General features: G+C 40.8%; 1 protein-coding gene across 7 annotated transcripts in view; it reads right to left on the bottom strand.

Annotated features, from left to right (window-relative positions):
• ATP7B (ATPase copper transporting beta) overlaps nucleotides 1-21287 on the bottom strand; it is an 81932-nt gene that overhangs the window by 53385 nt on the left and 7260 nt on the right. The window contains exon 1 of one of the 7 annotated variants that reach the window (XM_025044771.1): nucleotides 7906-8547. The exons of the other annotated variants lie outside the window; for them this stretch is intronic. Coding sequence (XP_024900539.1) covers nucleotides 7906-8142 — 237 coding nt within the window. The 5' untranslated portion in view covers nucleotides 8143-8547. Of the gene's footprint in view, nucleotides 1-7905; nucleotides 8548-21287 lie in introns of those variants that run through there. 7 annotated transcript variants of the gene reach the window in all.

Raw genomic sequence — 21287 nt, 5'->3', positions numbered from 1 at the left:
GGTGAAAAACGTGAGGAATTAAGAAGTACAAATTGATAGTTGCAAAATAGTCATGGGAATATGAAGTAAAGCACAGGGTCCTTAGTCAATAATATGGTGATAACTGTCTATGGTGCCAGATGGGCGTAAGATTTATTGGGGGGATCATTTCATAAGTTATATAAATGCCTAACTACTGTGCTGTACACTTGAAACTAATATAAAATAATAGTGAATGTCAACTGTAATTAAAAAATCAAAAGGAGGAGTGAGGGGAAATAAAAAGTTTCAAACTACCAGGTATAAAACAAATAAGTCATGGGGATGTAGGGTGAAGTGTGTGGAAAACGGTCAACAGTACTGTGACGGCGTTGTACGGTGTCAGCTGGTTGCTGGACTTATCACAGTGATCACTTCTTTACGTGTATAAATGTTGAAAAACTATGGTGTACACCTGAAACTAATGCAATGTTGTATGTTAGCTATATTTTAATAAAAATTTTTATTTTTTAAATATAACATCATAAATGTTTGCAAATGAATGAACGACTACGAAGACAAACATGACCTCATCTGATCTTCAAAAACGGCCCAGTGAGGTAGGCAGGGATCTTATTTTCCACCATTTTACTGATAAGGAAAACTAACCATTAAAACTAGAGTATAAATTCCCCCAACCCTCACTTTACCTCCTTCAAACTATCCTTTAACATTGTTTCACAAAGGTCCAAAAAAGAGTTTCTAATGATAATTATTTAAATTTTATCTACTAAAATAACAAACTAACCAAAACTCAGGCATTAATTCAAACATTAATGAGGGCGGACTAGGTGCCTGGGCTGTGTGTGCAGCAACCTGATCTCTTCCCTCCAGGACTGCCCCCAGCCCTGGTGCTGACTGTGTACTTTCTGAAAAATTCCATTGACCATTGACCAATGACCATTTATGGCCTATTTCCTTCTCTTGACCACAGCAAGAAAAAATATTTACCCATACTGAAAAACTGGAAGCAGTAAACCCATTATTTGCCCAGGAGAAAAAGTGAATAAAATTAATAACAAAATTAACAAACCTCAATACATACATATGTTGTTTTCTACATAAAATAAAAATAAAATTTAGAAATTCACAGACTATAAGACTTCTCCAAGAAGCACTTCACAATGTTGCTTCAGAAAACCCATTCCCAATCTCATTCCTCACAGCTTTATTATCAACAGTTTTAGAGAATTCTGTTGCTTTTAACATATATGTATTATAACAATTATTCCATCAGACTTTTATCAATCAACAGCATTTTTTTCTGCTTCAGAATCTTCTCTGATAACACTATATTTCAAGGCTCTCCAAACAAAGAAATTTTAAATAACAAGCTTGTCACTATCAAGCAACTTGGAATATATTTTTTATATATCTGAATGAAATAGTTTAAGTAAGAACCATAAGGTCATAATTCCTTTATGTCATTTCCCAGAATATGATTAAGATCATGATTGAAAAGACTTTACCTTAGATACGTGCAATATTACCACTGGTTAAAAGAAAAGTCACACAAACAAGACTAAGTTAATTCAGGTACGTTTATTATACGACAGAAGCCAATAAACTTGGGATCATTTTTGTTATTTATTATTATTACTGATAAATTGATTATGGTTGTCAGGATCAATGAAATAATACAGTTAGTATTTTATCACACAAAAATCTATACCATTGTGGCTAATGAAAGTAGTGGTTTCTGCCTAGGATTACAGGTATGACCGGCTATACATAAAACAAATGTTATTCCTTTGAAAGACTTAGGTATAAACCTAATGTTTATAATTTATGCTATTATATAATACATAAGAAGTTGCTACTTAAATTAATCCTCAGAAAAAGAAATGTAAGTGGTTGATAAACCTTTTTAAAATAACAATAATATATGATCAATTAATATTTGACAAAGGAACCGAGAATACTTAGTGAAGAAAAGACAGTCTCTTCAATAAATAGTGCTAGGGAAATTGGATATTCACATGTAAAAGAATGAAACTAGACCCCAATCTTGCAACACTCACAAAAATTAATTCTACTGATTTAAAGACTTAAATGTAAGGCTGGAAACTATAAAACCATAGAAGGAAAAACATAGGATAAAAGCTCCCTTACATGGATCTTGGCAATGATTTTTTTGTAGATGTGACACCTAAAGCACAATCAACAAAATAAAAAATAAACAAGTGGACTACATCACACTGAAAAGCTTCTGCACAGCTAAAGAAACAATCAACAAAATGAAGACAACTTACAAATGGGAAAATATTTACAAACCGTAAATCTGATAAAGGGTTAATATCTAAAATATATAAAAATTTCAAACAACTCAATAGCAAGAAAAAAGGTAAATAATCAATTAAAAAAATGGGCAGAGGAATTGAATAGACATTCTACCAAAGACATACAAATGGCCAACGGGTACATGTTAAAGATGCTCAACACCACTGATTATCAAGGAAATGCAAATCGAAACCTCAATGAGATTTCATCTTATACCTATCTGTTAGAATGGCTATTATCAAAAAGACAAGAGATAACATGAACGCTAGTGAGGATGTGGAGAAAAGGGAAGCCCTGTGCACTACTGATGGGATTGTAAATTAGCACAGCCACTATGCAGAACGGCATGGAGTTTCCTCAGAAAACTGAAAATAGGACTACGGTATGACCCGGCACTCCCAATTCTGGGTATTTATCTGAAGTAAATGAAAACTCTATGTTGAACAGATAGTTGCACCTCCGTGTTCATTACAGCATTATTTACAATAGCTGAAACCTGGAAACAACCTGTGTTGTTTCCATCAATGGATGAATGGATAAAGAAAATGTGTTACACGCACGCACGCACACACACACACACACACACACATACACACACACACATTCTTCAGCCACTTGTAACAACACAGATGGACCCTGAGAGCATTATGCTAAGTGAAATTAGTTGGAAAGAGAAAGACAAATATCATATAAGCTCACTTATATGTGGAATCTAAAACAAAAGAAGAAAGAAAAAACTAAACTCGTAGAAAAAGAGATGAGATGTGTAGTTACCAGAGGCAGAGGGTGCAGGGAGGGGGAAGTGGATGAAGGTGGTCAAAAGGTACAAACTTCCAGTTATAAGATAAATAAGTGCTAGGGATGTGATGGACAATATGGTGACTGTAGTTAACACTATTACATGGTATATAGGAAAGTTGTTAAAAGAATAAATCCTAAGAGTCTTCATCACTAGGGAAAAAAACATTTTTTTTCTCTTTTTATCTATGAGATAATGGATGTTCACCAAACTTACTATGGTAGTCATTTCACAATATATGTAAGTCAAATCGTTATGCTGTCAATTGTCTCAGTAATACTGGCAGGCAGAGCGGCAGGGGGATGGGGAGTGAGAAGGGAAAATAATAAAATACAAATGTAAGATATCACTTTTCACCCAATAGGTTGGCAAAATTTTAAAGTCTGATGATACATTAAGCAAAAGTGTAGAGAAAAATAATTCGCAACCACTGTAGAAAAATAAATTTATATGATCTTTTTGGAGAGCAATTAAGCAGTATCTATCAAAACATTAAATGCCCATTGCCTTTGTCCCAGTAATTCCACTTCTGGGAATTTCATCATATATAAAATTACATGAGAATATTCATTGTCACCTTTGGATAGTGCAGACCTGGGAACTACATAAATATTCTTCAATAGAGAACTGGCTATGTAAAGTATACACCCAATTTTATGTAGTGGTTTAAAACAAATGTGAATTTTATGTAGTGGTTTAAAACAAAGGTGAATTTTATGTAGTGGTTTAAAACAAAGGTGAATTTTATGTAGTGATTTAAAACAAATGTGAATTTTACGTAGTGGTTTAAAATAAATCTGAATTACCCGCATTGGCCCAGAAAGACATCCATAACAGATTAAAGGGGAAAAAAGGTGCAGAACTGACTGAGTATACAGTATACTCTATTTGTCTAGAGGGGAAACAAATCCTTACTTCTATATTCTGTTGTTGATGTTTATATCCAGCAGGTACTAATTTTAGAGAAAACTAAATTAAAGAAATACAATGATGAGTTCTCTAGAAAGGCAAAAAATATTATAGTGCTGCTGCTGCTGCTGATTCCATGACAATAGGTAGTGACTTCTTTAAGAGACTAGATTATCCCACTATGTCTAATTTTTTTCCCTTTATTTTAGCAGGGATATATCTGTACCAAGTAGATCATCTTGATTTCATCTGGGTAAAAATAAAATCCTACCTAACAACCCTTCACCCAACATACAATTCTGTATCTTGCTTTCTAAAATGGTTAAGTCTGAAACCTAAGAATATAAACCCACTTCTCGTTTATTTGTTCACTCATTCAACAGCATGATTACTGTGGACTAATAACACTGTAAGAAATACCGACTATAAAGACAAATGAAACAGCCACCAAGGCTGGCCAAAGCAGTCAGTAGAGCCACGATGAAGTCTTGGACAGCTGTTTCTGGGAGAAAAGGAGAATTCTACACTCTTCAACTGCAACAAGTGCCAAGTAACATCTACCCCTTCCACTACCCCAAAGGGGGTTTCTGAGATGCAAGAGCCCATTCCTTTTCAGTCCATTGTCCTGGGTCTGAGAGGAGACCATGGCGCAGGGAGCAACCCGGAGATCTGAGGAAGTCCGGGCCAGAACACCCAGTCCAGGCACTGAGGCCCCTACATTCTAGTCTTTGGTTAGCCTGTGCATAGACACAGTGAATGAAGACTTTTAGGACTTTACAAAATGGACTCCATTGGGAGCCATGACAGTAATATCAACTGGCAAACAACCAAGTCACATGATGGGAACACCCTTAGGGTGTGACCTGAAGGTCCAAAACCAAAGAAGCCCAAAATGACAGAAACATCACAGCCATGTCACAGCCACAATGGTGGAAAAGAGCCACACAGCTGCCAGGACTGATAACTGAAGAACTCTGCCCACTGAGGGCTATATAAGCCAAGCACTAAGCCTGACCAGAACACACTGTGAAGGTAATGCTACAGCTGAAGACACAGACTTCCTGCCCATTGTGCCACTGGCTTGGAGGGACTAAGGATGTCCAGGCCGCCAGTTCCACAGCCCACTTCAAGACTCCAAGAACGCAGAGGGCTTTTACGCTATCGCTCTGTCACATAAGCCTCTGTACTCCCCCTTCTCTGCATGTTGTGTGTTTGCCTGCATGAGTATCTGCTTGGTTTATCTAAGAAGGTTCTACTCAATAAACCTAGCATTGTGGAAAGACACAAACATGCCCAAGGTGTTACTCCGATAGCTGCCTTCCTTGCTTGCGACAGATAGCTCCTCTGGGGGAGCGGGTAATGGTCTAGGAGCCTCACCAGGCTTAGCCCAACCTGCTGAGCCTGCTAATATACAGGGGCAGGGAGGGATGCCCTCTCCAGACTTCATGTTTTTACCAGTTATGCCTTAAAACAGTGGTCTCAAACCTTTTTGGCACCAAGGACTGGTGCTCCTATGAGACTCTAATGCCTGATGATCTGAGGTGGAGCTGAGGTGGTGATGCTAGCGCTGGGGAGCGGCTGCAAATATAGATGAAGCTTCACTTTGCTCGCTCGCCTGTGGCTCACCTCCCATACACAACGTGTGGCCCAATTCCTAACAGGCCACAAATCGGTACCAGTCCACAGACCAGGGATTGGGGACCCCTACCTTAAAAGACATTTTCCCCCCTCTGCCCGTCAAAAACACAGAAGAAACTTACAACTTGCTCAACATCATGATCTCAAACTAAATTGTACTGCATAAACAACGTAAAATATAAGTACATAAAACTATTAACCACAATCACAATTTTGAAATGTTTTATTCATAGCAGCTACTCACATCTTTTATAAACGATGCATCACCACCTGCAAGCTAACTTTACATTCACGATAAATTAGCAACTCTCCAATATTCAGATATTTTCAAAACTCTATCTCACCCAGTATATTAAATAATAGTTCCATGTCCCAATGGAAAAGCAAAGGGCTTGTCCTCAGACAGACCTAGGATTAAATCCTTCCCACAAATTAACCTCTCCATCTCAGCTTTCTGTCTGTTAAAGGGGGATGGTGATTAAATGAAGTGACATAGAAGTTCTCTTCTACATACCAAGTATAAATAAGTTAGCTTTCAAATAGATCCAAAGTTTGATTTATTACAGACTTTGAGTCAATATACTGTTAACAGTGAACAAGTACTCAACAGTTACTTTTATCATCATAAACCGGCCATTACAAATTTCCTCCATTTCAGAATAATTAACTTAAATTCTTTCTAAAAATAATCCTAAATTTAAAAGTGAGACTACAAGTAAAACTGCTGATATAGAGTTGTGTATATAACTGTCCACAAAATATTAAGTAAAAATATGAAGTAAAAAAATATTAAGTAAAAAAAAAAAAAAGACCTGATCCTATATTTGTAAAAATAATACATATATGTACACATACACAAAACTCACATATACCTACACACATTCCATTCACGATAAATTAGCAACTCTCCTCACAATAAATTACAACATACTGGTAGAAGGAAAATGGCTGGGGCATTCATTTGGTGGCTTTAATTTTTTCTTTATACTTTTCTATATTCCCCTTGCCTCATGGCAAATTTGTTTTGTATAATGAGCATGTGTTATTCTTATAACAGAGCTTTAGACAGATTAATTGGCTGACATAGTTCTACTAGACATTTATAGGGCACCAAACACATCTCCAAGATGGGAATTCTACTGAAAGTCACAATTTTGGCTACACCATTCTCTGTATATACAATACTCTACAAAGTGTTTTCACAATCCGATGAGGCAGGACTTATTCCACTTGGCAATGAGGAATCTGAAGGTCAAGGAGTCCAAGACTCATCTGCCATGACCCACAGCCTGGCAATGGCAGAGAACACAACCACGGGTGCCCCAGCCTCCACCCCAGCCGGCTTCCGACCACTCGCCTAGTCATGTGAGATTAGTGCTGGCCATTAAAAATCATTCAAACACCTCAATCTTAGGCTGGGTTTTGTAAATAAAAGTTTGAACAGTTTAAAGAAGTCCTCTCAAGCATTTTCCAAAAACATTTACTATTTTGCTATCTTAGATACTCAGCTAAAAATGTAAAAGCTAACTGTGAACTTCATAAATGTACATTCATAAATCTCTTTCAACATACATATCTCTTGTACAGTACATCTCAAAAATCTCTTCACAAAATTTCTTCAGTTTTGGGGACTTTTAAAACAAATAACTAACACTAAAAGAAACAAAAATATCACTAAAAGAAACAAAAATATCTCCTAAAAGGGCCAAGAACTTATAAAAACTTTCCTTTGTATCTAACCAGTATTATTTTCTCCACTTACTTATCTCAATGAAAAAGACACCCTACAGACCACCAGTCCCACCCAGAATTTCTACTGAAAGGCATCATTTTCACAAAATGTTACATTGCCTTATTTTTGAACTTTACCAGACTTCTGTGTTAACAAACTTTCATATGCTTAAGAAGAGCAGCTTCATTTTATAGCAACATTTTCAAAATATGTGGAATAAGGTACAGATTTTTTTAAAAAGAGGAGAAAGATCCTTTTTTGTCTGATTTGCATTTAAAAAAATTTCTCTCTACAAAGGCTTATAAAATAACCTGAAAATAAGAAGCAATAAACCCAACATTATCCACTATGGACTTAATCTCTGGAGAAGTCACCTTAACTCCCAGCTCAGTGCTATATTCAGACTGTTACTTCCCACCCCAGACCTGTACCCCTGACCCCTTCTATATAAGGCAAGGGAGAAACCTCCATCTAGAAACCAGACCCAAACCCCCTCTTGGCTTTTTAGGCCTTCTGCAATTGCACTGACCTGATTGGAACTGATTTCCCGTGTTCCATTCAAAACCTTCTGGGAAAATTCTCCCTCTTCTAATGGAAGAGAGCCTTCCTCCTCCAAAGGCGCTGGTCTGGTGGAGTCACTGGCCCCAGGGCTCCTCCTGAAGGACCATCGCTTGTAGACAGACAGCAGGGTCACCCGTGAGTCACCCAGAGTCGCCAGGAAGGACTGCTTAGGGCTCGCGGGCATCTCACCCCCAGCTTTCTCCATTGCTGTGTCTACAGTCACACCTTCACCCCCACTAAAGCAGTTCACCTTTGCTAGACTAGGTCACCTTAGAAAAAATGCTTTAAGTGTCCTCTTAACTAGCAGCGAGCAGGGAAGGCTCCTTCTGTGCTCAGTACTGCAGGCTCCCCGCTGCTCCTGAGCCAGCCCAGGAGAGGCTGTGGCCGAACTTGCGAGTCCTCAGTCTGGCAGCAGCTCTGGGAGCTCAGAGTGCACACCGCTGTATACATATTTGCTCTTGTTTATCTACACCTTTCCAACCAATTGGCACCCTCTCACTCATCACACTGCATTCAGCACTGGGAACCTTTGCACACAGCCCGCACAAGCCCTCACTCAGGGCTGCCAGGACACCTAGAGGCAAGTGCCAGAGCCAAGGGAATCATTTCCCAAAGCTGAGCAAGGTTTCCTTTTGGCCACGTGCACTCCCAGAAACCCAGCCTAGAGGCAGGGGAGAAACGCCACTTTTTATTACCAAACTTCAGGCACTTTCCTGGAATAACTTCAGCTGCCTCTTCCATAGTTCCAATGCTAGCGATGTGCAGAGCACTAGCGGGGAGGATTTCCTAGACAACATGACTTGCATTTTCAAAAAGGTGCAAGAAAGCACCATGTTTCCTGCAGCTTTGTTTTCCTTTGATCCAACAGCTTGATCAGTAAGAACTGACTGCAGAAACTCACTGGATAACAAGGCTTATCCGTGTTTTATATGTGGTATAACAGCCATGAACTAACAACACACCATTCAGGTTTCTCGGGCTACTCACTGTTCCACAGGAGGATTAAGAGTGCACGCAAGACAGCATGGTAATCCCAGCAGCCTCTTGCTCTGTAAGCAGCACTGCCTCCCTTCCCACCCCCACCCCCTCACAGACAAGGGGAAGGAGGTGCCCTCGTCCCCCATGGGAGGAACAACTCAACTAGCCACTAATCCTGGCAACACCTCCTGAGGCAAGTTTGCGTGGAGTGTCCACACTACAGACAGAATCGAGAGGGTTAGTAAGACAGTCACTCTGTGTGTCCTTCTGCATTACCCAACACCCACCCCCAACAAGGTGCCACTGCAGGCGCATGGGTGTTACAAAGGCGTGCACCCAGTGAGGCGCATCCCCTTCTGCTCAAGGCACTGAGGACTCTGACTCCTTAGGGGGTATCTACAATGACCCTTTCTCCCCATTGAAACTGCCATCGCTGCCCCCAAGAACTCCTGACCATGAAATCTGTTCTCTCTGAGGGAAGGCAGCCTCATCACCGGTCCATTCACCACAGGCCCTTGGAGATTCTTCGCTATTCTTCTACTGTGTGGGGATGTGACCATATTTGCTCCCACTTCTGAAATACCCTCAGGGCAGCCAACTCCAGAATGTGTCCAGGCTGGCTTCCTACCTTCCATGTGCTGGGTCAGAAAAGAGCCTGCCTCCACTTCCAAGAAACGCCATTCAAATCACTGACCCAGAAAGAGAGGTTTGGCGCCAAGGGCTTGGGCTCCAACTCTACACGGCAGCCAGCAGAGACAAGCCTGGTGTAGCTGTGATTTCCTTCTCATTGTTAACTCTCACTGCTCACCCATGGCCTTGCTATTTCTTGATAGGATCTGTCAGGATCTATGGATGGATGCCTGCTGACCGTCTCACATTTCCTTGAGTGGGTTTTCCAGATACCTGAGGCTTATCTCTTTAAGCACCAGACTTTTTTTAAAACTTTGCCATTTGGGGTGGCAATCCTCCGCAAAGGTATCATTTATCTTCCTGCTGCCTTTAAAAATATGAGTTACTATCCATATTTCAACTTTTCCTTGGCAATATGAGATCAATATAAATAGAAATGCTTCTCCTGTGCCATAGCTATGCATGGTTAATAAGGAAAGTACGTTGCACCATAAGTTCCAAGTGCTTTTGAGTAGACTATCCTGTTAGTGAACTATGAACTATGGAAAATGTAAATACTTTACTATAAAATACTTTACTTCTCCTACATGGTCGCTCAGACTCAGAACACAATCAGGAATTAGAGGCTGGAGCCAGGTTATAAATGAAGTTTAGACTTTGTCCTATGGACAGTGGAGAATCATCAGGAATTTTTAAGCAGAGGACTTACCTGACTATATTTGTGATTTAGAAATACAGCTTGGGCAGGCAAGACCATGGAGACTCAGAGGAAGGGGAATTATAGTGTTATAGAAGCAAAGAACAGTAATAGTAGAGTGGAATTAAACAAATGAGGTGGTCCTCCAGGCGCAGCGATCAAGTGAACACAGTAGGTGAAGCAAAGAGAGGACCTGAGGATGACAGTGCCATTTCCAGTTCGGCAGAGATGAGGAGGAATGGGCAGGGCAGGCGCAGGGAGCACATCTAGGGTGAAAACGGGATTCTCCTCTGTTCTAGAATCCTGGGAAACAGCCAGGGCGGAAGCCACTTTCCCAGGCTAGAGAATCGAGTCCAAGCTCCTCCTAATGTCACCTTCCCCTTTCCTCACACCTGACCCCTAGGTTTCCGCCCCTCCCTATCTAATCCTCCTTATCCTTTAAATCCTGCTTCTCCTCGGAGGCTCCTCCATCCCAGCTCTTCCTTCTCTGGATTCCACTATCACTAAGGTCAAGGCCGTGGGCTGGCAGCCTTCACTGATATTGGAGGACAAGTCTTCTCCCTCCACGGCAGCTGCACTCCGCTTAGGCCGTACTAGCACTGACGCCTAGCATGCAGTCAGCATCATGAAACCTGGCAAGCTCCTGGAAGACAAGGTTCTTACTTCTTATCGGCCAACAAACCTAACAGGTGAACAAACATCAGACGTTAAATAAATACTTGCTCAGCTAAACTACAGAAAGAAGAGAATGTGCTTTCTACCTAGAATTTCAAGGTGCTTTTTGTCCCCCTTATCACCATGCAAGGGCAAACTCCATTAGTCTCACATATTCCTCTAAATTATTCCACTAAATTACTTTGCCTCCCACATGTGCAAATTTTATCAGCCATTTCCAAAATAAAATTCATCTCGTTTATCTCCTATCCACCTTCCCAGTCTCTTTATAAAAATAAAAATCCCTTTGGTGTCTAAACAACCCTGTTGCCACCTGAGAAGCTGGGGCCCAAAGCAGATGGGCAGCTCATGTTTCCATGAGCCTCCAGGACAAAGGACCCTGTTTGGAGGAGGGACAACTAGTTCAAATATTTCAACACTCAACAAAGATCACCTGCTCAGGGCAGCTCGAGGTGCACACTGGGTGGGGCTTATCAGAAGAAAACATTGGGCCAGTGCTCCCAGCACGGGCAGAGGAGCCAGGGTCCTGTGACAGGGCAGGACGACAGAACCTGACACTAAGCTGCATGCTGGGAAATAGTGGCCCACAAGGTTCCCATAGAGAACGTGAGCAGTGCGAACAGCCCATCCTTTGCAACAGCACAGAATATTAATAAATGAATGTAATTTACAGCTTGAGAGCCAAATATTTAAGTGCTATGAACAAAGGAAGATACAAGAGACACTTTCTGCCCACAGTAGCTTATTTGTAAGTTAGGAGAGAAGAACAGTAGAGGACAGTATTAAAATATGAAAAAAATTGTTCAAACATTAGGTGCCAGTGTGAGGAAGCGGGTACTGCAGGCCCGAGTCACCCTGGAAGACTAGCCAGGGGAAGGGCCAGTGGGCCTAGAGGTCTACCCGGCTGCTCTTCACACCCCCAGGAACCAGTGACCTTCCAAATGAAACAGTGAGCTCTGCATGACTTTATATTAGCATATTAACAGGAGACAGACATACACTTGGGCCAGCTCACTGGAGGGAGTGCTCTTAAATAAAATTGCACTTGGCTGAACAACCTAGAGTAAAAAAATTACAATGACTCTAAATTACCAAGAGATTGAAGAGGGCCACACAGAGAAACGCTGAGATCATTAAACATAAAAGCCAATGTTTTGATTCCACAGTTAAGTACACACCCCTTCGACCTTCTCATCTGGTGCTCATCTGGCACAACTTCAACACTGGTTACCTCCATGCCCCAAAAGACTCCACATCTGTTTCCCTGTAGCTGAGCAAGGATGAGACAAAACTTGCCCAGGCTGGCTGGCCATGCTGATTCATGACCACTAACTTAGAGAGGGCCGTGGTGCCACTAGCAGTCCAACTACCTCTGCCGAGTCCTCTTCACTCTCCTGGACAACCATCCCATGATCCCACACTTCGCCACTCCTCAGACCTCCACTCTGCCTCCCTCTCCCTCAGTCTGCCTGACGAGCCTACTCCCTGCTGCACTGAAATAACAGAAGCAATCAGAAAAGAACTTGCAAACACCTCAATCACCACCTCGAAGAGTACCTTCTCCCCTATTGCCCAGGGAGTTGTCCTTGCCCCAAGGTCAGGTCCTTGCCCCAACGTCAGCCTCCACATACTTACTGGTTTTCTTCCTACCCACCTGATAGCTCCTTCTCAGAATTCTTCATAAGAGTCTACTAGTCCCCAAACCACCGAGTGCTAGAGTGGCTGTGGCTCAGCCCTTGGGTCTATCTCTTCCCTGTCTGTACTCATTTCTTGGTGATCTCATTCAGTTCAGTAGAAATACCACCTACAGCCAACAACTCCCAAACTCCACACTTACAGACCCAAACGCTTAACCAGCATCTCCGGTTGGGTAGTTAACATGCATCTTAAGCGTTAACTTGTCTACAGCTGGGCTTCTAAAATTCTACCCCTTCCCTGCTTCTCCCCTAGTCTTCCCCATCTTAGTGAATGGCAACCCTCCATTCCACTTGCCCAGAAAAAAAATCTTGGATTCATCCTTGATAAGAATCATCTCCTTTCAAACTACATGTAAATGTCTAGCAAATGCTATCAGTTTTATCTTCAAAATACATCCATGATCCAACCACTTCTCAGTACCTCCACCACAATGGTTCAAGCCACTAAGACATCTTACCATTAAAATAATCTCCTAAGCGACCCCTGGCTTCTGGTCTTACTCCTAAAGTCTATTCTCAATGTGGATGAAAAAGGGTCCACATACTAAACCTGATGAGCTCAGGGGAGGCCTGCATGGCGGGCCTTACAAACTCAGAGACCAAAATTAACCACATAAGGATGGTCTGAACATAAAAATTCCTAACTAAAAGCAAGTCATGGAGGGTAGTCACATCCTGGGCCTGTAGTTTTCTTGACAAAGGTCAATCTTTACCTTAAGTGAGCCCATCTGCTGTCTTTTTGCATATAAGATAACATCTTTGGAATGTCAGAGTAATCCCTTTTTTACCAGACACTTCTGGGCATAGCCCACCTCACCAGAGCACAGGAGACCACAGAACTCCTCATGGGTATCTTGCCCCCCCGCATACCATCTCTATGTGCTGTAAATGCCAATTATTAACTCTCCTGTACCCACAATGTAAAAGAAGTATGTGTCTCTCTGTTTTACATTTTATCCAGTCTCAGGGATTTCCTGGCTTTGCTTTCTCCCACCCCCTTAATCTACCACCATTGACTCATGTAACCTTCCTTACATTTCCTCTTTTGATTTAATATAGAAAATAAGCTGCAAAATTTCTATTCTCTGGAGCACTTTCTTAATCCATGGAGATTTTCCTTCCCTGGCAATTGTTGTCAGTTTGGCTCAAACTCATTAAAATTCTCTACAGGTTTGGACATTTCTTACCTCCACATCAACATAAAAGCAAAGTCTGAGAAAGAAATCCCTCCTGGGGATTTTCTTGTACTTAGCATAAAACCTAAATTCCTTGCAGTGACCTAGAGGACCTTGTAGTCTGCCCCACCCCACATTACCTTTTAACCTAGTTTCATACTGCCCACCCTCACTCAGCTAAAACCATCTGATCCTTCGGTTTCTAAAACAAAGCAAGGCATGCTCCTGCCTCAGGGCCTTGGTGCTGGCTGCTCCCAGTTTAGAAATATTCCTCCGACTCCTCATACCTACGTGGCTCACTTCCTCACCTCCTTTAGGTCTCTGCTCAAACATCACCTTCTCAGTGGCTTCCTCCTAATTACCATTTACATTTTAAACATTCCTCGTTCCCTATTTCATCCTTTCCTGCTTATTTTTCTTCAGAACACTGAACTACCATCTGATATAATATATTTTTTCCTTATTTGTTTACTATCTCCCCAATTATAATATAAGTTTCACAAGTGCAGGAATCCTTTGTCTATTTTCCTCTCATACACATAGCTGTATTCCCAGTACTAAAACAGTGCTTATACTTAAAAGCTTCTCAATAAATACTTATTGAATGAATCAGTGATGGGGAATACTCAACAAAAACTTATTTGATTTGCTATAGAAAACTAAATTTTCTGACAAATATTCAACCTTTGGAAGGTACCCCATGCAAAGCTGGCTCTCTCCTCCACTTACTCATTCCTCTCCTCTCCAAGCCAAGAGTCTACACTTAAATACTATCAAGAGCAGGAACTGACCTAAATGAGCATGCTAGGTGAGGAGTTATAAGAACTTTAATATCATAATGTGTGGCCCAACATTTGGATTTTTGTAGCTTGAGCTCTGAAAGTGCTTGCAAGGCATGATAGCCCTCCTGGACTCCAAAACCATCTGCAGAGCAAGCGGCCCCCGATTGATAAATCCTATGCCTTGCATCAGCAATAACTATCAATCCCTGGACTATAATTGTGTGATTTAAAAAAAAAAAAATCACCTTTTTTTCTACAGGCCCGCGCTGAAACTAGAATATTGATAAATGCTTACTCATATATTCACCCACTGCTCTCATCTCACAACCCCACTTGCTTTATGTAGAGAGGAGGCACGATAATTAAAATGTTAAATCAAGCTACATTCAGAGACTGCAATATGCCTATCAGCTCTGTAGCCAGGCCAGGAGGACACCTGCAGAACAGAGGAAGATTTCTGCTGGCATTGCTAACAACCCATTTCCCACACCTGTGGAAGGGGAAACAGGAAAAACAGAGTCTTTAAGTGGTTGCCCTACACAAAATAAAATTGTTCATTCTCTATGGATTAAAGTCTGGGAACTGCCAGCAGGCCTTTCAAGCTACAAACTCTTCCCCTTCCCTTTCCTCACTGTATGTCCATATCAAAGGAAAATGGTAAACAAAGACTTTAAACTATAACTCGCAGGAACGAAAGAACAATATATGAACTGGATGACACTCAGGGCTTTTTCTCCTTGTCTTAGGTTTTTGTCTTTGCTTTCTCTAGTCTTTGCTTTCCTCCCTCTTTAATAAACTTTCCTTTTGTCCCTAACTTCAGCGTATGTGTTTAATTCTTTCTACACTCTCTGCCAAAAGACCCTCTTCTTCTCTAAGACCAGGGCTTGGCCTCCCCGCCACTCAGGGGAAATTTGCCCTGTCCTGCATCAGCTTGACCACTGAGTCAGCCAATTAGAAAACAAATGATGTCTGCATGTGTGTGGTCTTATTTCCCCTAGCAACCCATCTTTGATCATCAGCTCCTTGCAACTTCTGCCTTTAAAAACCTTGCCCTATTTCCCCCATTTTGGAGCATATTCTCTGGTTGGCAACTCATTATCCAAATATACTCTCTTATTTAAAAATTTCTCAAGGATCCTCTGGACTTTAGTTATGTAGGTTGGGTAGGGTTTGTGGCCACATGGAGAGTTCATGCTCCACCTGACAGACAGCTGCTCCTGGGTTCCAGCCAAAATTGCCAAATGGCCTAGGTCACTAGAGTTTCTAAGAGAAGAAGCTGGGGTTTTACACAATAAAGTCTTCTAATTTTAAAGTGTTCAAAATTGCTGCAAAGTTCTGGACAATGAAATATAAGGAAAAGTCATAAGTCAGGGCTCTTGAGAAGGCTCCTCACAAAAGAGACCAGGTTTTTCCTTACTCCTTCCTCATTTCTGCTGTGTACAACATGAAGTAGATGTCTGGAGCCCTAAGAGCCATCTCAAGGCCATGAGGGATCAAGAAGATGAAGCTGTGTCCTAGCTCACTAAAGCAGAAAGAGAGAAGGCTGGCGGCCCTGATGACAATGGAGATGCCATACCTCCAGTCTTCAACAGCCGTATTGCTTAGGGTTTTCTGTTATACACAACCAAATATAATATAATCCTGACTAATACTAATGTCAAATGCAGTGGAGGGGTAGGGATTTCTGGCACAGAAAAGAGGCTCTACAGACCAGCTCCTCAGTGAAACTGGTGAAAATTTCTTTTTTAATGGAAACTCTCTGGAAATGGTCCTAAAGACACATAGCACATGAAGAAACATTTATTCGTGAAAACCTACTATAGTTTGGTAAGAACGGCTGTGGTACTTAAAGCATGACCCTATTCCCTCTCCTCAGAATCTCCACTCCAGATGAAAATCATATGCAAAAGAGTGAAACTAAACTGCTATCACCATAGACTAAAATTAACTCAAAATGGATCAAAGACCTAAATATAAAACCTGAAATAATAAATTGCACAGAAGAAAACATAGGTATTAAATGCATGAACCTTGGATTTAAAGAGGATTTTATGGATTTGACCTCAAAGGCAAGGGAACTTAAAAGTAAAAATAAATGAATGGGATTATATCAAAACAACAAGCTTCCACACAGCAAAGGAAACCATTGACAAGGCAAAGAGGCAGCCATCTGAATGGGAGAAGATATTTGCAAACGCCTCACAGAAGAGCCTAATTTCTATAATATATAAAGAATTCATACAACTCGACAATAAAAAAAAAACAAACCCCAATCCAATTAAAAAATAGGCAGAGGACCTGAACAGACACGTCTCCCAAGATGACAATACAAACAGCCAACATACATGTGAAAAGATGCAAATCAAAATCACAATGAGATACCACCTCACACCTGTAAGAATGGCTGTTATCAACAAGACAAGTAATAACACATGTTGGAGAGACTGTGGGGAAAAAGGAACCCTCAGACACTGCTGGTGGGAATGTAAACTGGTACAGTCACTACGGAAAACAGTATGGAGGTTCCTCAAAAAGCTCAGAATTACCATATGACCCAGCAAGCCCTCTTCTGGGTATTTATCCAAAAAACTCGAAAATATTTATCCATAAAGATACATGCACCCTAATGTTCATAGAGTCATTGTTCACAGTGGCCAAGACATGGAAACAACCAAAGTTGACTGGATAAAGATGTAGTACATATACACAATGAAATATTACTCAGCCATAAGAAAAGATGAAATACTGCCATTTCCAACAACGTGGCTGGCTCTTGAGATTATCATGCTAAGCAAAATAAATCAGACAGAAAAAGTTGAGAACCATAATGAGATATAAAACTAAAAGTAACAGACTGGTGCTCCCTCTCCCCCAGCTCCCAGAGGGCTTTCTTCCCAAGAGGGGCAGGTCATCAGCATTTCTCATCCTGATGCTGAGGCTAAATTATGGGCAAAGCTGCCAAGAAGTGGGGGCTCCCTTCTTCCATTCAGACCCCACTGACAGAAAGAAGGCACTACCCTGAGCACAGTACACCCTGGCTGCCCTTGCCCTGGCTCACTGGTGGTTCCATGCCAAGAGAGGAAAGCTGAACAGAACTGCCCATCGCTACCCCTGCTAAACCTCCCTAGCCACCTCCCCAAGCGCTCAGCTCCTGAAGTGGGGAAATCACCCAGAGAGAAGTGTACTATCATCCCCAGCCCCAGTGCCAAAGCCGTGAGACTCAACCATTCTGCCGGGGTGAAATCAGGCAATTAGGAGGAGACTGCTAGACTAACTGGACCTGTAGGCTGAGCTGTAGGCTGGCCAGTTTGCTAGAGTGAACCAGAGAGAAAAGAGACACTAGGGAAAGCCTGCCTGGAGTCAGAATAAATCTCAAAACACCGATCTCAAGAACTATCCCATAAAAGGCACCTCGATTTGGATGCACCAGTTGGTGGAGCAATTTATGCTGAAGGACATTGCTGAAAACAATAGATTATCTTATAATTATTGCCCTTAAAAACTGCCTATGGTCAGAAAGAAAAAAGACAAAATAATGTCATCACAAGGTGACTGTGAGCATACTCAACGTTGTGCCCCCTAAGGAGCAACACCAATATCAGATGCAACAGGCTTAATGGGGAGTGAGGAGAGAGACTCTACTGAAATAATCTAGCCGATCGCTAAATAATAAAAAAGCAAATAGCAGTAATAACGAGCTCCTTGGGCAAGTGGGAGTAAGGGAGTAGCAATACCCAGAGTTGTCTAAAATGTCTAGTTTCTAATAAAAAATTATGAGACGTGCAAAGAAATAGGCAAGCATGACCCATACACCAGGGAAAAAGCAGCCAAGAAAAACTGCCAGTAATTGCAACCAGATGTAGGATCTAATATACAAAGACAGAAACCATTAAAATCCGTATAAGGAAATAAAGGAAGAGATGATGACAATGTCACATTAAATAGAGAATACAAATAAGGAAATAGAAATTATAAAAAGAACCAAATGGCAATTCTGGGGTTGAAAAGTTTAACTGTAATGAAAACTTCACTAACAGGGCTCAACAATAGATTTGAACTAACATAAGATTAGCAAACATGACAGATCAAAGAGATTATGCAAGCTAAGAACAGAGTTAAAAAGAATGAAGAAAAATGAACAAAAACTCACAGAAATGTGGGACACTATTACTCACACCACCATGTGTGTAATGGGGATCCTAGAAGGAAAGGAAAGGAGAAAAAAATAAACACTAACTGAAAACTTCCCAAATTTAGTGAAAAAATAACCTACACATCCAGAAAGCTTGATGAATTTTAGATTCAAAGACACAAATAGACTGAAAGTAAAAGAATGGAAGAAGATATATGATTTGTGGGGGTTCAGAATGAGTCACTCCAAGATATGCCTCTATGGTATGCAGATTGTTATGAGTTAAGGCAAGTTTAGCCGAGGTCTCAAGAGAAATTTCTGTATCTCCCTTAACTACCTAGAAGAATTTGAATTAGGGGTTTTAATCACAGTAAGAGATTACCAGGAATAACCCCTTTGACCTATCTTTAAGGCAGATAAATTTCTACTTACTAAACATCTGCTTTTGTCATCCTACAATGACCCTTTGAAGTCTCCAAGGTACTGTACCTCATCTCTAACTCAGAATGTCACACATACCCAAGTGCCCCTTCTGTCTCTGAATCTGTCGTGTATACGGGGCCTCTGACTCTCCCCTGTATGCAGGGTTCCCATACACACGTATGTAATTAAATTTGGTTATTTTCTTTTGCCAGTCTCCCATATCTATTCAATTATTAGATTAGCCAAAAGAACCTCAAGGGTAGAGGAGAGTTTCTTCCTCCTCACCACGTGCAAACAGCAACTACAAGAAAGCTGGTGTGACTATAACATCAAACGAAATAGACTTTAAAACAAAAAATGTTACCAAAAACAAAGAGGTACATTTTATAATGATAAAAGTCAATCCATCAACAACACAAAAATACATAAAGCAAGAACTGACAGAAATGAAAAGAAAAAAAGACAATTCAGTAATAGTTAGAGTCTCCAATACCTACATTCAATAATGGGCAAAATCCAGGCAGAAGGTCAACAAAGAAATATGTGATATTGTGATTTATAATAAATACCTATTTGGTCTTCCTCTCGTTTCTGGCAGAGAGCTCCTAAAACTCTAGGAACTTCCTAAACCAGAAGAGCAATTAAGGTGTCTTTTGTTATGTTAATGAGGTGGCTTTTGGAAAGCCCTGTAGATCACTTATGGATGGCTGCCAGAGGAACCAACCCATTGATTAGAGAGTTGGAACTTTCCACCAGACTCCAGACCTCTGTGGAGGGCACAGGAGCTGGAGATTGAGTTCAATCACCCATGGCCAATGATTTAATCAATCACACCTTTGTAGCCTCCATAAAAAAACCAAAAAACAAAAAACAAAAAAACAGGGTTCAGAGAACTTCCAGGTTGGTGAACATGTGGAGACTGGGGAGAGTGGCTCACCCGAAGAGGGTGTGAAAGTTCTGTGTAGCTTCCCACAGACTTTGCACTATGTATCTCTTCCCTCTGGCTGTTCTTGGTACGTAAAATATTTCTTGAGTTCTTTTAGCCACTCTAACAAATTAATCAAACCAAAAGCCGGGTAGTCATAAGCACAGGAAACAACCTGGACTTGCAACTGGTGTCTGGAGTGGAGCGGGGCAGTCTTGTAGGACTGAGCTCTTAATCTGTGGGATCTGATGCTATCTCCAGGTAGACAGTATCAGAATTGAGTTAAATTGTAGGATGCACAGATAGTATCCAAGAATTGCTTGGTGTAAGAAAAAAACTCCACATGTTGAAACTAGTATCAGAATCACAAAATAGAAGACATAAACAACACTAAAAACCAACTAGACTTAACTGACTCCTATAGAACCCTCCACCCAATAACAGCATAATATACATTCAAGTGCACATAGCACATTCTCTATGATATACCATGTTTAGACAATAAAACAAACCTCAATAAATTTAAAAGAACAGAAATAATGCAAAGTATATTCTCCGACCACAATGTAATCAGAAATCAGTAATAGAAAGAAATTTGAGGAACTCACAAATATGTGGAAATTAAACAATACAATCCGAAACAACTGGTGGGTCAAAGAAGAAACCAAAAGGGAGATAAAAATGAGATGAATGAAAATGAAGATACAATATACCAAAACTTATGAGATGCAGCTAAACTAGTATGTAAAGGGAAATTTATAGCTGTAAATGCCTGTATTAAGAAAGAAGAAGGATCTCGAATCAGCAACCTAACCTACTGCCTTAAGACACTGGGCAAAGAAGACTAATTCTAAAGCGGGCAGAAGGAAGGTATATTAATGTCCTAGGACTGCTACAACAAAATGCCACAAATTGAGTATTAGAAATTCATTCTCCCACAGTACCAGAGGCTGGAAGTCAAGCTTTTCCTTTTGGAGACTCTGGAGGAGAACCTGTTCTTGCCTTCCTCCTACCTTCTGGTAGTGGCCAGCAATCCTGAAAATTTCTTGGTTTATAGAAGCATCACTACAATCTGTCTCTGTGATCACGTGACTTTCTCTTCTCTGTGTCTTCTTCACCTGATATTCTTATAAGAGCATCAGTGATTGGATTTAATCCAGTATGACCTCTTATGAATACAGATACAAAATTTCTCAACAAAATTTCTCAACAAAAAGTAGGAAACCATCTAGCAAC

Source organism: Pteropus alecto, unplaced genomic scaffold (genome assembly GCF_000325575.1).
Source record: "Pteropus alecto unplaced genomic scaffold, ASM32557v1 scaffold413, whole genome shotgun sequence".
In the NCBI taxonomy this organism is placed as follows: domain Eukaryota; kingdom Metazoa; phylum Chordata; class Mammalia; order Chiroptera; family Pteropodidae; genus Pteropus; species Pteropus alecto.
This window is presented reverse-complemented; position numbering and strand designations above follow the sequence as displayed.